At 38.5% G+C, this 13446-nt stretch overlaps 1 protein-coding gene across 3 annotated transcripts in view; it reads right to left on the bottom strand.

Moving 5' to 3' along the window:
• Positions 1 to 13446, bottom strand: part of rapgef4a (Rap guanine nucleotide exchange factor 4a) — a gene marked incomplete at its 5' end in the record, with an annotated part of 35837 nt that overhangs the window by 1928 nt on the left and 20463 nt on the right. The window contains 24 exons of one of the 3 annotated variants that reach the window (XM_083922346.1): positions 190 to 244; positions 352 to 416; positions 547 to 634; positions 797 to 847; positions 922 to 1012; positions 1108 to 1286; positions 1401 to 1526; positions 1852 to 1949; positions 3326 to 3472; positions 3838 to 3916; positions 4014 to 4044; positions 4191 to 4279; positions 5852 to 5989; positions 6530 to 6636; positions 7008 to 7093; positions 8448 to 8563; positions 9958 to 10104; positions 10212 to 10288; positions 10430 to 10490; positions 10961 to 11045; positions 11141 to 11324; positions 11428 to 11549; positions 12503 to 12609; positions 12724 to 12774. In XM_083922346.1, the coding sequence (XP_083778472.1) occupies positions 190 to 244; positions 352 to 416; positions 547 to 634; positions 797 to 847; positions 922 to 1012; positions 1108 to 1286; positions 1401 to 1526; positions 1852 to 1949; positions 3326 to 3472; positions 3838 to 3916; positions 4014 to 4044; positions 4191 to 4279; positions 5852 to 5989; positions 6530 to 6636; positions 7008 to 7093; positions 8448 to 8563; positions 9958 to 10104; positions 10212 to 10288; positions 10430 to 10490; positions 10961 to 11045; positions 11141 to 11324; positions 11428 to 11549; positions 12503 to 12609; positions 12724 to 12774 (2380 nt within the window). The remainder of the gene's footprint in view (positions 1 to 189; positions 245 to 351; positions 417 to 546; positions 635 to 796; positions 848 to 921; positions 1013 to 1107; positions 1287 to 1400; positions 1527 to 1851; positions 1950 to 3325; positions 3473 to 3837; positions 3917 to 4013; positions 4045 to 4190; positions 4280 to 5851; positions 5990 to 6529; positions 6637 to 7007; positions 7094 to 8447; positions 8564 to 9957; positions 10105 to 10211; positions 10289 to 10429; positions 10491 to 10960; positions 11046 to 11140; positions 11325 to 11427; positions 11550 to 12502; positions 12610 to 12723; positions 12775 to 13446) is intronic. The other 2 variants (XM_083922347.1, XM_083922348.1) reach the window with 2 other exon arrangements.

Genomic DNA, 13446 nt, shown 5'->3' with positions numbered 1-13446 from the left:
CAGTCTGACGGGCTAAGGCAAACACTTTTTAGGTTATGGGATGTTAAATGTGTTATTTGTTATCAGACCATTCGATATTTTATCCCAATTTGCAATTTACCAGCTTGGGATCAATAAAGTATTTCTATTCTATTCTATTCTATTCTAATTTTCCCCGCTATGAAATACACTTTTGATATACACACTTACTGAACGGTTGGCTCCTACAGTATCTCACTATCTTCACTGTGTTAGCGATCATCCGCTGAAAGACAAAGAGCTATAATCAGCAACAGATATCAGCAATCAACTGAATGGCCAAAAAAAAAAAGAGTTACACCAAGGCCACAATCTGCACCTTAAGAGCCTCACCATTTTCTCAAAATTGACCAAATAGTCAATAAACGTCTTGTTGCCCTCATGAGTGAATGTCATGTCTGAAAAAGACCAATTGTTTAGATGGTTAAAGCCATTTAAAAAAGCAATCGAACAACAGAACCACTGTGTCATAAAAGCTCAAATTATGTTGATTTTAAAACAAACTGTCATCAAATAAACGACTCTGACCTTTGATCAGCAGCGGCATGAAGGGAATGATGGGAGGCTCCAGCTTGGCAACTGTCAGTCGGTACGCCCGGTGGTTCCTGGACGGGTCCTGTGGAAACAATCACACTGTTCTGAGAACTGCCGTCGCCGTGTTAAACGGATCCATCAATGTGCCGGACGAGGATGACTCTGCTAAACCGACACTTGACCAGCTGACAGTGCAAGATCTGCTGAGACGATTCAAAGTACAAAATGAGTCGTTTGAACTTACCATCAAGTTTTCAAATTCCCCGTAAAACTTCTTGAATTTGCTGGGAAGTTTCTGTGAAAACGGATGACACTGAAGGTTACCTTGCAGTTAGGATAAGAATAATTCTGACACAGACATTTACCCACCTCCCAGGTCTGATTCAGTCTGCACACTGCTGGGTTACTTAGTCCCATAATGACAGCAAAGAAGGCGTTCAGATTCCTGTACTCCTTGCAGCTTTTATAGAAAACATGAAAAGGTACGATAGAGTAGTGAATAAACAAAGCTGCAAGCTGAGCAAAGCAGAACAGAGTGAAACAAAGTCCACTTACTGGGCGGCAATCTTGATGAACTTCTTGAGAAGCTGCACCCTCTTGCTCAGCTGAGAACACAGACACATCTCTGTGATCACCCAAAACTGAATTTCATTAAACCTCCTCAGGAACAGGTCCAGGTTCACAGTAGTTTTCTTGACGTTTTGCCTCCCAAATGTGTGGTAGATCAGTTCAAGCTGTTGGACACCATAGACAAACACTTGAGGTGAACAAAATAGTGGATCAGCTGAAAGTAAACCAAATTAACTATAAACTTTAAAACAGGTGTTGTAATCATGGATCAGTCATACCTCATGTACACAGTGAAAAAGCTCCCAGTCATAGGAAGTCATGTGGTAAGCCACATCCTTAGAGCTCATTAACTCAAAACCGACCAACGGCCCTGAAGAGCAACCCTCCTGCTCCGATAAAGGGGTCTAGAAAATAAGAAAGAACAGCTTCTTTAATTTAATATTACATGTAATCTATTGTTTCAGGAATTCTACTTTTGCCATTAAAACATGATGCAAAGACCAGTAGAGGCATATATCTCCTTGTGACAGATACATGAGTCAAAATACATCAATATGTGTTTTAAAAAACAAAAACAAAAAAAGAGATGACAAGACAAGAAGGCAGTTGAGCTGCTTATAAGTCTAATTATTGTATCAAAACATTCCCATGTTAAGATATACAAAAAATCTGCACATTCACTAGGTTGCTCAAAATGACAATGAGCTGTGTAATTAGAGATTAACCCACCAAAGAATCCAACTGATCCCTCCGGCAGGCAAACAGTCGTCCATTTATGCTGAGAGTGGAGAACACTGAAACATCATTGGGCTTGAAGATGACTTTCTCTGTGCACCAAAAAAAACAAACAATTTAACACATGAGGGTTAAAAGAAAATATTTAAATTTGTAACTGTCATTTTATGGAAAATGTTGCACACTGTTAGTTTAATGTAATATTCAATAGGATCACATCAAAATCAAATGATAAAGAGAGGATTCTCTAATGCCTTATTTTTTAGCCATACTGACGGGCACTGACTAAGGTGTGTGCACAAGATTGCTGGATTAATACTGTATGTACTCACTATAATAATTATTAATATTTTTTATTAAAGATTGTGCAACTTGCTGCTGCTCATGGGGGAATTGTTGGGACTCTGTAAATCCTGAATAAGATGTAGAGCGTGGTCTTGACCTACTCTATAAAGTGTCTTGAGATAACTTTTGTTATGATTTGGCACCGTAAATAAAATTTAATTGAATTTAACTGAAATATCAACATTAATGGTTCCCAGAGGATCAATCCTACAGACTTTGGTAATCCAAGTTTTTCCACAGAGCCGATAGGAAGTTGACATTTGTGTTTTTTTAACAAAATGTCCCCCCTCAGGATGAATCGTAATTGAAACTGAAATGTTCTGCTTTTTACTGTACATTTATACAAATACCCCCAAAACGGTGATATTCCCATCAGCTTTGTGTTTCGTGCTAATCACCAAACGTTAGCATGCTAACACACTAAACTAAGACAGTGAACATAGTAAACATTACTTTCTAAACATCAGCTCGACAGCATTGTTATAAGGTGCAAGTTAGCATGCTGATGTTAGCATTTAGCTCAAAGTGCAGCCTCACTGACAGTAGCATTGCTGTAGACTCTTAGTTTAAAAAAAATGTCTTTGTCTGCTACTGCCTTTTTTTAGTTTGAACAAAGTACTACGATAATTGTGAAGTCTCAGACTTTCATACTGAAATATGTTGATGTATTGGACAGCACCTTTTCGTGTACTGTTATATGATTATCTCATACTATCTAAGCTAAGCTAAAGTTCATTGGTTAGAGATGCCGTACATGTGCTGTATGATAAGATTATAAGCAGGAGAGTTTCTCCAGCTCTGTTTACTTCTACAAGGAGATTGCGAGGTCAAGTGTGGACAAAAGAGCTGTTTTAGAGCTCTCTGGCAGACACAACGGAACATTACTACAATACAGAGCAGCCACTTATGCTGAATGGCATGAGACAAAACTGAGCTCAGGTTTTTCTCAAGCTGCTTTAAAGGCCATTCTTCAGCACCTACTATAGCAGCAACTCACAGTCCACAAAAGGCAGCTAATTTCTCACTAAATCAGCCAGGGATTCATTAGTATATCACCCAGCATGGGCTCCCCCTTGTGCTGCCTTCAATCATTTGATTAACACGTAGCTGCCGCCGCTCTCACCTCCTGCCGAACTGAGGTTGACAAGGAGCAGGTCCTCCGCCGACCCCAGCTTATCGGCCACAGCACCGATGACCTCCCTGACTGAGGCAGCCACAGGGACACGGATCGTTGTATAGGTGTGGTCGCAGCAGTAGACTTTGAGCAGAACTGGAGGCGTGAATCAGAGCAAATATGCGACTGTCAGCAAGACGGAAAGAAGGAGAGGTAAAGCAGCACCGGAAAGTTGGAGGCAGTTTAATGGAATAATTCATGGGATGATTCACAAGAATAAAAAAAACAACTATATTCCACATTAAACAAAGACATCCTTTCTGCTAACAGAAGAGGGCGTATAGTTTTAATACAGACAGGCATGAGTGAGTCTAAATAAAACTTTGAATAGCGGAGAGAACAACACAGTGACAAACAGCAGCTTGTAGCAACGATATATTGTTTATGATCGTTTGATCGTCTTTTTTCACATTTTGCATCATACATTGATCTGAACATGTGAAGACACATCTGTAACTTACTTTCATCATTACTTTTGATGGGCTGACGTTTCTGAAGCTTCTCATCTCCCATACTGAACTGCCGCAGTAGGACTTTGTGCTGTGACATAGTTAATCAGATTCAGGCCTCATGACATTTTTGCACAATACAACACAATCAAAACAGAAACTTTAATTTGAAAGGAACAGAGTCTTACCTTTTTGTGTGAGACTCTCGCATCGTCAGTGCTAAAACATTAAAAAAGAACAATTTTTTGTGATTGCTCATCTAAAAATACAACCTTTCTGTTGCTTTTTAATTATGCTCGCATACAGGAGGATCGTGGCGAGTACAAACGGCAGCTATAGGGATTAAGATTCATTCATTCACTTACTTTTGCTTTATATTTCTCTCCAGTTCTGTTAGTTGATCCCTGAGGGCTGGGATCACTTTGGCATCATTAGACACAGCCATGAGAAACTCCTGGAAAACATAACAAGCTCTGAATTAAAATAAGCATACAGTACGTATACAGTGACATATTCTTTCTGTATAACATCTGGCATCACATCATAGACGAAAAAAACATGTAAATGCAGTTCATCTTCAGCACCCAGAATTATTGCTCAGGGCAGCAGAGAAGTATTAACCAGATTAACAGTCAGCACAACTGTGCATACATTGTATCATGTCGTTAACATTTAATATGAGAAATTCATATTCTGAATCGCCAAATCAATCTTGGGATAAATCTGTTTTATCACCGAGTGTCCTCTCCTCTGATTGGTTGGCAGGTGTCCATTTATAACCGCTGAATGTTTGCTGTTGTAAATTAAAGTGCCGGTAGTAAACTCGGGCTGAAGAAAGCAACAGGGACAATATAAAAATCAATCAAATGAAACACAGATGATCAGTGATTACCACATTGTTTATTACAATCCTGGAATTAAAAACTTGTCGGTATTATTTCCTATTTTACCCTCCTTCTCTAAATGCATTTGTTAACACTTTTTACTTGAATGTCATTGTATACTTGTTTTCCTAATCATATATATTATTCCTAATATAAAATAATTGAAGGCGAAACACTAAAGGCAAAAACATCATGCACTGGTCAGTTTGGAGTGTGTGCTTCCATAACATGTCGTCTTTCAGATTAGTGGGACGAAAACATTCAAGAAACACATTTAGGTGTTTATTTAACTTCACTTTGTCTATTTGTGTCTGTAGATTTCTCCTGAATTCAACAAACGTTATCATTAGATAATTCTTCATTTGCATATTTAAACATATTTTAGAAAGCTTGTATTACAAAATGAATATTGTGTTAAAGTAAGTAATCAACTGAGGATGTGTCATAGTGATATCTATTTATATGGAATTTTATGATGTTTTTTTTCTCATACTTTGAGCCAGAAATCTCCACTTCAGTAGAACTTACAGAAACCAAACTCCTGAGTTTCATTCCTATCTATATTCTAAGGTTTTCACAGAGGGGATTGTTCACATATCATTCATAGCCGAATTTATTTATCATTTTATTCCTAAAAAAATATGTCGAAAAATGTTCTTTTTTTCCCCCTAATGGCTGTTATTTTCTGATTTTAAGGGGTTTATAAATAAACTCCATATTTTTAAGTTTATAAATTAAACTCTTATATGTCAACAAAGAAGAATTTTGAACCTGGCTTTATCCAATGTTCAGATTTCTCTTCTGGAAATGTTTGCAAATTAGCAGGCCTTATCTCATTGTAATAGTTATGATGATATAATAATAATATGTAATAACATTTCAGGAAACTTGTAATAAAGATAATAATTGTCTTAATGTAAGCAATCAACTGGGGAAGAGTCATTGTGATATTAATCTTAAGTTTTACCCTATTTACCTGTAGTCTTAAACTGTTACATGTTGTTGACTCTACAACATCATACACTGTCTCCAAAACATTGACTTTACATTGGCTAATATACTGCTTTGTTATTGTAATTATGCTGCATAAATACCAGTAGTTATAACAGTGGTTATAATGTTACTCATGTCTACATGCTGACCTCTAGGAAGGCCACAGAGGCGTCCTCCTGCTGCAGGTGATCTCCGTGGACGGCAGCCCACTGCATCACCAAGCGGATCACCCTGCGCTTGTTGTTCAGTGTGTAGTCCAGCTTCTCCTGATCAGAGCCCTGCGAGGCCTGGGCATGGTAGGTGCACAGCAGTTAAAGATCAAAGCCTTGTAAGTACATCAGGGTAGGGTTTTGTTTTTTCATGTCAAGTTCACATTTAACCACATTTATGGAGTATCATAGGAGTGCCATAGGAAAAAAATTTGCGAAAGAACAAAAGAAATATAGAAAGCCACTATCACATTGACAACACAATAATTAAATGACATTATATTAAAAAAAAATAAATAAATAAAAAAAATACAGAAAAAAGAGTAATCTATATGCAAAAATGTCTATTAAAAATAAAATATAAAATATATGAATACATATGAACAGAAGTCAACGAATGAATAATATGTAAAAAAAAAATTACAAAAAAATAATTATCTTATATTTTGTTATTCCTCTTTATATTTCCACATTTATTTATTATTTTATTCATTTCTATTCATGTTTTCATTTACTTACTTAATTTTTTTTTTCTTTTTACATTACCACATATATTATCTTGTTCTTTGACAGATGTGTTCTTTTTAATAGCACTCCCATGACTCCATACTCATACACATTAAGTAACATAGTTCGGAAAGGATATTGGGACATCAACACCGGACATAGCTGACTGTTTGGGATGAAGACACAGTGCATGAGCAAAAAGTCATCTAAGGCTGAGTCTGTGACAAAAAAAAAAAAGAGATGGTTATGTCAAGCACCTGTGTAAGAGTAGATCAAAGAGCGTCCAGAGCCATCAGACTTTGATCCTGCATGGCGCTGTCTCTGTCACCTCTGCGGGGCAAATGAAAACCATATGTATCCACACAAGCGGGAGTAATTAGATCAGCTCTGTGACGTGCGGCTAATTATAGATGAGAACAAACAGGTCAGTGCAGAGCAGAAGGCAGAGGACAGAGGAGAGAAACTCTACGCCAGAGAGAATAAATATACTGCACAGAAGAAAACCCTTCACACAAAACTATCATCATACTGATAAATTGTATTAGATGGCAATAATCTGACGTGTTGAATGTTGCACGCTGAGCGGTACCTGACTCTGTGAATTGAGAATCCAATCGCATCATTTCGAGGAGGTGCTCCAAAATCTTCTCTGGTGTCCCCGACATTACCTTGTATCTGGAGAAACACAGGATAAAAGGCGCCCTTCACTAATCAAGAAACACTGGCTCTTAATGCTCTGTGGCACCTCTATGGCCCTCGACTGATTTGTCTTACTTGAACGTGTGTCTTGTGATTGCTTCATTTGATAACAACCCTATTTACAATCACAGGGTTCTTGGCCTGGCTGAAGATTAAAAGGAGTGTGGGCTAAGAGCTGTCAGAGGAGCAAAAATAAAAATGTAGGGGCATCTTCTCTGGGGAGGAGAACCAACACGACCTGGCCTCGGTTGTTTTCATTACTTGATAACAGCATCGCAAGAGGGAGCTGCACAAAACGTGTTGTGTGTTCTCCGCAGTCTTGACACTCTCATGTGTGAGGAGCCGAGTTGATTAGAGGGCGACCCCGAACAAGTAATTGTGACTTGCCGGGCTTTTCTTTTTCCCCTAGGAGCTAGGGCCATCATTACCATTAATGTGTCTCTCTATATTACAGTCCGTAACTGTGGTGCAGTGATAGATGTCTCTATTAAGACAGTACTCACTGGATTGCCCTTTGCTTGTGCTGCCCATATGGTCAGGAAGTATTCTCATCTGCTGGTCAGACTGATGGAGTCCAGTATTCACCAGACGCTGTCATTGTTCTTAAGGATAAGGCTGGTGATATTCTCCATTTGTCTTATCGTCAACTAATCTTATGAAACCAACAATAAAGTATTATTGATGTAGCCAAAGATCGATCTTATCTCCACTTTAGAAACTGTTAAAAACATATAAAATAGCCACAGTGATTCAGTGGGTGATTTGTTCCTTCATTATGATGAACATGGACACTGAAGTTAATTCTGAGACTGTCCTCGCCGCAAAAAAATGACCCCATAGGTTGTTTGTATAAGCAGCTTATTATGACCCCATTACGTAGTTGCGTCACATTATACACAAGTAAGTAAAGTAACAAATTTAACAAACTCACAGTTGACTAGAACTGCATTTAAGGTTTTAATCTTTATCTTTTCTATTCTATATTTCAAGTCCCCCTATTAAGCATTTATAAGCAGGATATAATGATTCAATACATGGGTTATAACACACAATGTATTTAGATGCATATAAAATGGCTTTTTCTAAAACTGTAAATCAATATACAGTATTTGTGCACAATTATAGCTTTACCTATGAAGACAAATTTTCTTTTCTTTTGTTTTTTATTTATTTTTTATTAACAGCCTCCTCTCATAGTGTATTCAGTGTTTATATATTGCTTATAAATGCTAAATAGGCGACCGTAACACCTGCCAGACAAGAACACACACAGCATTTTAAACAGCGTTTCTTCAGTGAAGTGCAGTGCAGTGGATTGTGGGTACAATACTTGTAATGGGAGGACGATGCTCCGTGGCTGGAGGTTCGACTGCTGCTGAGACTCTTCTCTAACACCAGAACATCCTGACCGTGCTCCTTCAGACGCACCGTGTTGGCCTCCACATCCTTCACACAAAGCGGACACACATAAGTTATGTATTTTGACAAAACAGCTATAATAATGTTAAAAAAACACTGGAAGGTTGTGTGTTGTTCTGTCTGAGTCTATTTCTGTTTTAATGAATATGAGCTGGCTCTTCCACAACTAACACAGAATAGCACGTCGAAAACTGAGGGCAATGTTTACATCATCACACAATCATCTCATAATAGCAGAGAGGTTTGACTCCTCTCTGCTCCCTGAATAGGAGCTAGCCGCCCTTTTCACTACTACAGAAACAGTGGCTCTGGTTACTGAGCAGAGTGGATTAGTTGGCTTGTCAGGTGTACAGTCAGCAGCGCACAGTTACGCTAACGGCAGCAAGTAGGTGGCTTAAACAAAGTTCCTGACAATGCAATGAAGTCATATAATTTTTTATGAATCTCAACACAGTCTACGATTTAGTGTGGTAATGCATGTGAATTTATTGAAACAGAGATTTAAAAAACTTTTTCAAGACAAACGTCCAGAGTTACATCCTATACCAGGTTTGTTAACCCCCCTGAACAAGCAGCGGCATGCTGGAGGGGTCAGTCTTTACATTGTTCAAGTTTTTGGGGGAATATGACAATGCACCTGGAATATTTCTATTCAGTGGAACAGTGCAACGATAAAGTGTTTTGGGTTTCAATATTTCACGTCAGTGTAAACATCAAATACCTTTGATGATCTGATACAGAAATTAATATGATGCAGTCAGACCCTGAAATAAGATGGTTTTAACAACCTTAAAGGAGACTTATTATGTGCATTTTTAGGTTTATACTTGTATTTTGGGCTTATACTAGAACATTTTTACATGATTTAATGTTCAAAAAACACTCTGAATGTCTTTCTGAATATATCTGTGTTCAGTTTTTTCACGTTATATTCCCTATAAAGCTGCTCAAGGGAAACAAATGTGGAAACTTTATGTTAAGGGGTTTATTGGATATTGTTAGTTTTTTTTAACATATTCAAGCCATTGAAGTTTTTAATTTTAAATTAACTGTTACAAGATTCCTATTTTACATTGCATTACTTTTATTCAGTGTGTGAGTGTGTTCATACTGTCAAATCTCTGCAGCCTGAACAGTAAATTCAAGATGACGTCAGAACTCCCAGATGGAAGTTTGCATTCAGAGCTCATTAATCCCATATATGTGCTGTAACTCTAGCTTGAAGTTAAACTCATTTCCAACATATTTTATATTTACGTATATGACTGAGCCAACGGGTGCAGCAGAGGGCTGGAGGACTATCTCAAAGGACCCATTAAATAACTTTCATGGCTGCATTGCTGAGGGTTTGCCAACAGAGGGCGATAAAGCATTTTAAATGGAACCATAAAAGCATTAAAAGATGTTAAACAGAAACTCACCCTCAAAATCCTGTTGAAGTCCTCCTTGTCAACTCTCAGGAAGTGACAGTTGTCCTCTCGCAGGACAATGGATGCAGCGCGGGGAGCATCATTGACAAGAGCGAGCTTTCCAAAGTCATCTCCCTCATGAAGAGTGCAAACAACGCCCTGCGACACACGTAGAGATCAGATCAGTTACTGACCAATGAATCCCAGGGACAAAATCAGCTCATTGTTTTTGGAAATAGTGTGAACTCATCTGGAGAAATACCTACTTTTCCATAGATGACAACGTTGACTGAGCCCTTCAAAATAATGTACCATGATGTGCCCTCCTCCCCCTGACTGAACACTGAGAGAGAAAAGAAACAAAAAAAAGTTTTGATTGTCTGATATAACCTAATCTAGGATTTATTGGATTAATTCTGACTATGTGATGCATTTATGAATTTAATAGTTTGGAATCAGCTGTTCATTTTATTGCATTACTTACACACTGTTCCTGCATTTGCATGAGACTCAAAGATCAGCACTCCTGACAGTTCTCTCTTTACCTGCAGAGGAGACAGATTCATAACTCAGTCAAATCAATATGAACACAAATTCCCTGACGCAACACGTAAAGAGCACAACCATGCAAAGTGCTACTCCTGCTAGTCGATACCCCGCCAGTGTAACAGATTGTTCTACAAGTGAATGTGAGTTAAAATCCTTTTAAAAGGGTAGTTTTCAGATGTTCTCACATAACCTGTTTTTGAATTTGATTAAGTCCCAAAAGCGTTGCAAATTGATGATTTGACTTGCAGAGCATGTATTTAAATGTTTTTTGGTATGTGATCATCAGTACTGAGATAACTACACATGGACAGGTGTGTGTGCATCTTTTCCTTCACTCTTCTCTTAAATGCAAGAAGAGTCTGAGAGGAGATAAGCATGTTTTTTACTGCCACAAGAGACGGAATTAATGTTAATGTCTGCACAGTGACAATAGGGTTCATATGACCACATTAGACAGTGAACTCACAGTGGTGGATAAGTGAGATAAGGCCTTTATATGGAGCAGCTCTTCATAAATGATCTCCAAATCATCTGCTGTTCTTTCAGACGAACTGAAAGACAGGAAATATGTAAAGGAAATCATATCCATCAACACTGATTCACTTTTATTTGCATTGCTTTAGAGATTATTGTTTTATAGCCATACTGTTTCCTCAGAATCATTCGCATGTGGGCGTCAGGTCCAATCTGCGAGAGGAGAAGCAACGTGTCCTGCAGCTCCTCTTGGCTCTCCTTCCTCTCCTCATCGCCAGGTAAAGCAGCATCTTCCTGCTCGTCGTCCAGGAAGCGATAGAAAAGGTATTTGTCCTGGAAGCTCATCTCTTGGTCCACTGTATTACAACACAGACACAGACAGAAGGGCTCGAATTTGTGTCAAAATCCATGCTTTGCATGTACATGTGGCGCAGACACAATCATCACACAGAGTCTCACCGTGGTTGAGAACGCCTTCTTCCAGCAGCACCTGCCACATGCCCACAGCCTGAATACGAGAGTGAACACATGAGCTCTGCTGCATTTGCCAGTCAACCAATTCGGTCCCCACGCAACACCGCCTGTGAAAGACAGGAAAGGAATATATAAGAGCTTATACAATGCTGAGCAGCTATGTAATATGTTATGTCTGATTTTGTAAATTGAATCTGCCTGTTCTTGTTTTTTTTATTTTTGGTTTCTGTTGCTTTGTAAACTGTTAACAGGGCGTTGCCATAAAAGGGCCTGAATGTTCAGTCAGGAGGTTAACCTCTTAACATTTTTCTTAGGAGCCTATAGTGAAGATGATAGTTTGACGTATCATCTGAAACTAGACAATTGAAAGTGTGCATCGGTACCAACGGACATGCCAGCTTGTCAAGAAGTGGGATAAATAATGCTCCAAAGTGCAGCTAAATTCTGCTGAGTGAAAACTGGTATGGCCATTTTCAAAGGGGCCTTTTGACCCCTACCTCAACATATCTGAATGTGTTTCATGGATTCCAGTGAGTCTTCCCTTTACAGAAATACCACTTTTATGATAATCCCAGACAGTTTGGGGCAAAAAACATGCAGTCTTCTAATGCAGTACTAATGTTAGCCTATTCTTAAATTTATTTCAGTACTTCTGCATACGGAGGTCCCTAAACAGTCTTGGACTTGCATAAATTGAGTCTGACTGAAAAGCTGAGACTCTTGTGGATTCAATGAGACAATCGTCCCTGTAGTAGCTATTGCATTGTAGTTAGAGCATTTATTGGAGGATGTATTGCTTTACGATGCATACTGATAAGACGTTTTTAAGTTTGAAGATACATTAGAACACTTCTATCAAAGGGAGGTAACAACAAAATGAACCATGTTCTGTCACAATTAATTTCATGTGAAGATGAATTAAAATAATTTTTAATAGTGGGGAACAAAACATCACAAAACTCAAGTGTATCGATATTTTCTTACAGCCCCTATTTTAAATCAAACTTTTCTGAATGGTGCAGTCTTCCAAAAATATCAAAGAATTAGGATGTCAACTAACCTGTACGTCTTCAAATGGTATTTCCTGTCTCTGATCATGTGAGGCGCCCAGGAGAGAATGGCATTACGGAGAATCTTCCCCGCCCGCAGGATCTTCTCGGAGGGGACCTGCACGTGTAGATGCAAGTTAAATCTCAGCACAGTGGAGTGCTGCTGAGCACCTGCCACATAAACAGGAAATGATTGGTCCCTACATACAGAAGGTTGACTGTATTTTAATACCTGAGAAATGCATTTAAGGTGGGATTTGGCTGGACTTTCAATGAATGACTTCTGCAAAATAAAATGAAACAAAACATAAGAGGAATTGAAATAAAACACATCATGGATGAGAATGAAACTGAGGATCAACATCAGAGAAATTGGGTGAAATTAAAGGTTTGTTGTTGTAGGAAACAACCGAAAAGTAATGGGCAAAACAAGACATCAGGGAAACAACAACGTGGCAGATACGTCAAGTGTTTTCCCTCTTGCTGTGGGCCACAGGATGTCTCCTGCACTGACTCACAGTTGACATTCGCTGTTAACTTTAACTTCAGGCTTTCTATATTGCTTCTCACTTATAGTCTGTTCCCAGACTCTTGACTGATGCTTTTGATTGCTTAAATGGGACACAGATATTGTGAATTACTGTATGGAAATGTGTTTTTCGTTTCCTACTGGAGCCATGGGGTGGGCTGCGGGGCTGTGACATTTAAAGTGCATTCTGCATGCTTCAAAGAGCAGCACAACTCATGCATTTATGTGAAGTTCATGATTTATTTACAAGAAAATTAGTCCACTCAGTACCAAATAAGCTGGGCTTTCATACTTATGTAATATGTTACATTAAATGGGAGCTGTTTGTTTGTTATAATCTTGTGACCCAGTTGTGACTCAGTGTAGGAACAGGGCATCATAAATCTGCTGTAGTGCCCCGTTATCAACCCGGTGGTCAGGAAACGA

This window comes from Echiichthys vipera (genome assembly GCF_963691815.1).
Source record: "Echiichthys vipera genome assembly, chromosome: 10".
In the NCBI taxonomy this organism is placed as follows: Eukaryota; Metazoa; Chordata; class Actinopteri; order Perciformes; family Trachinidae; genus Echiichthys; species Echiichthys vipera.
The sequence above is the reverse complement of the archived record's forward strand: the minus strand, read 5'-3'. Positions and strand labels throughout refer to the sequence as shown.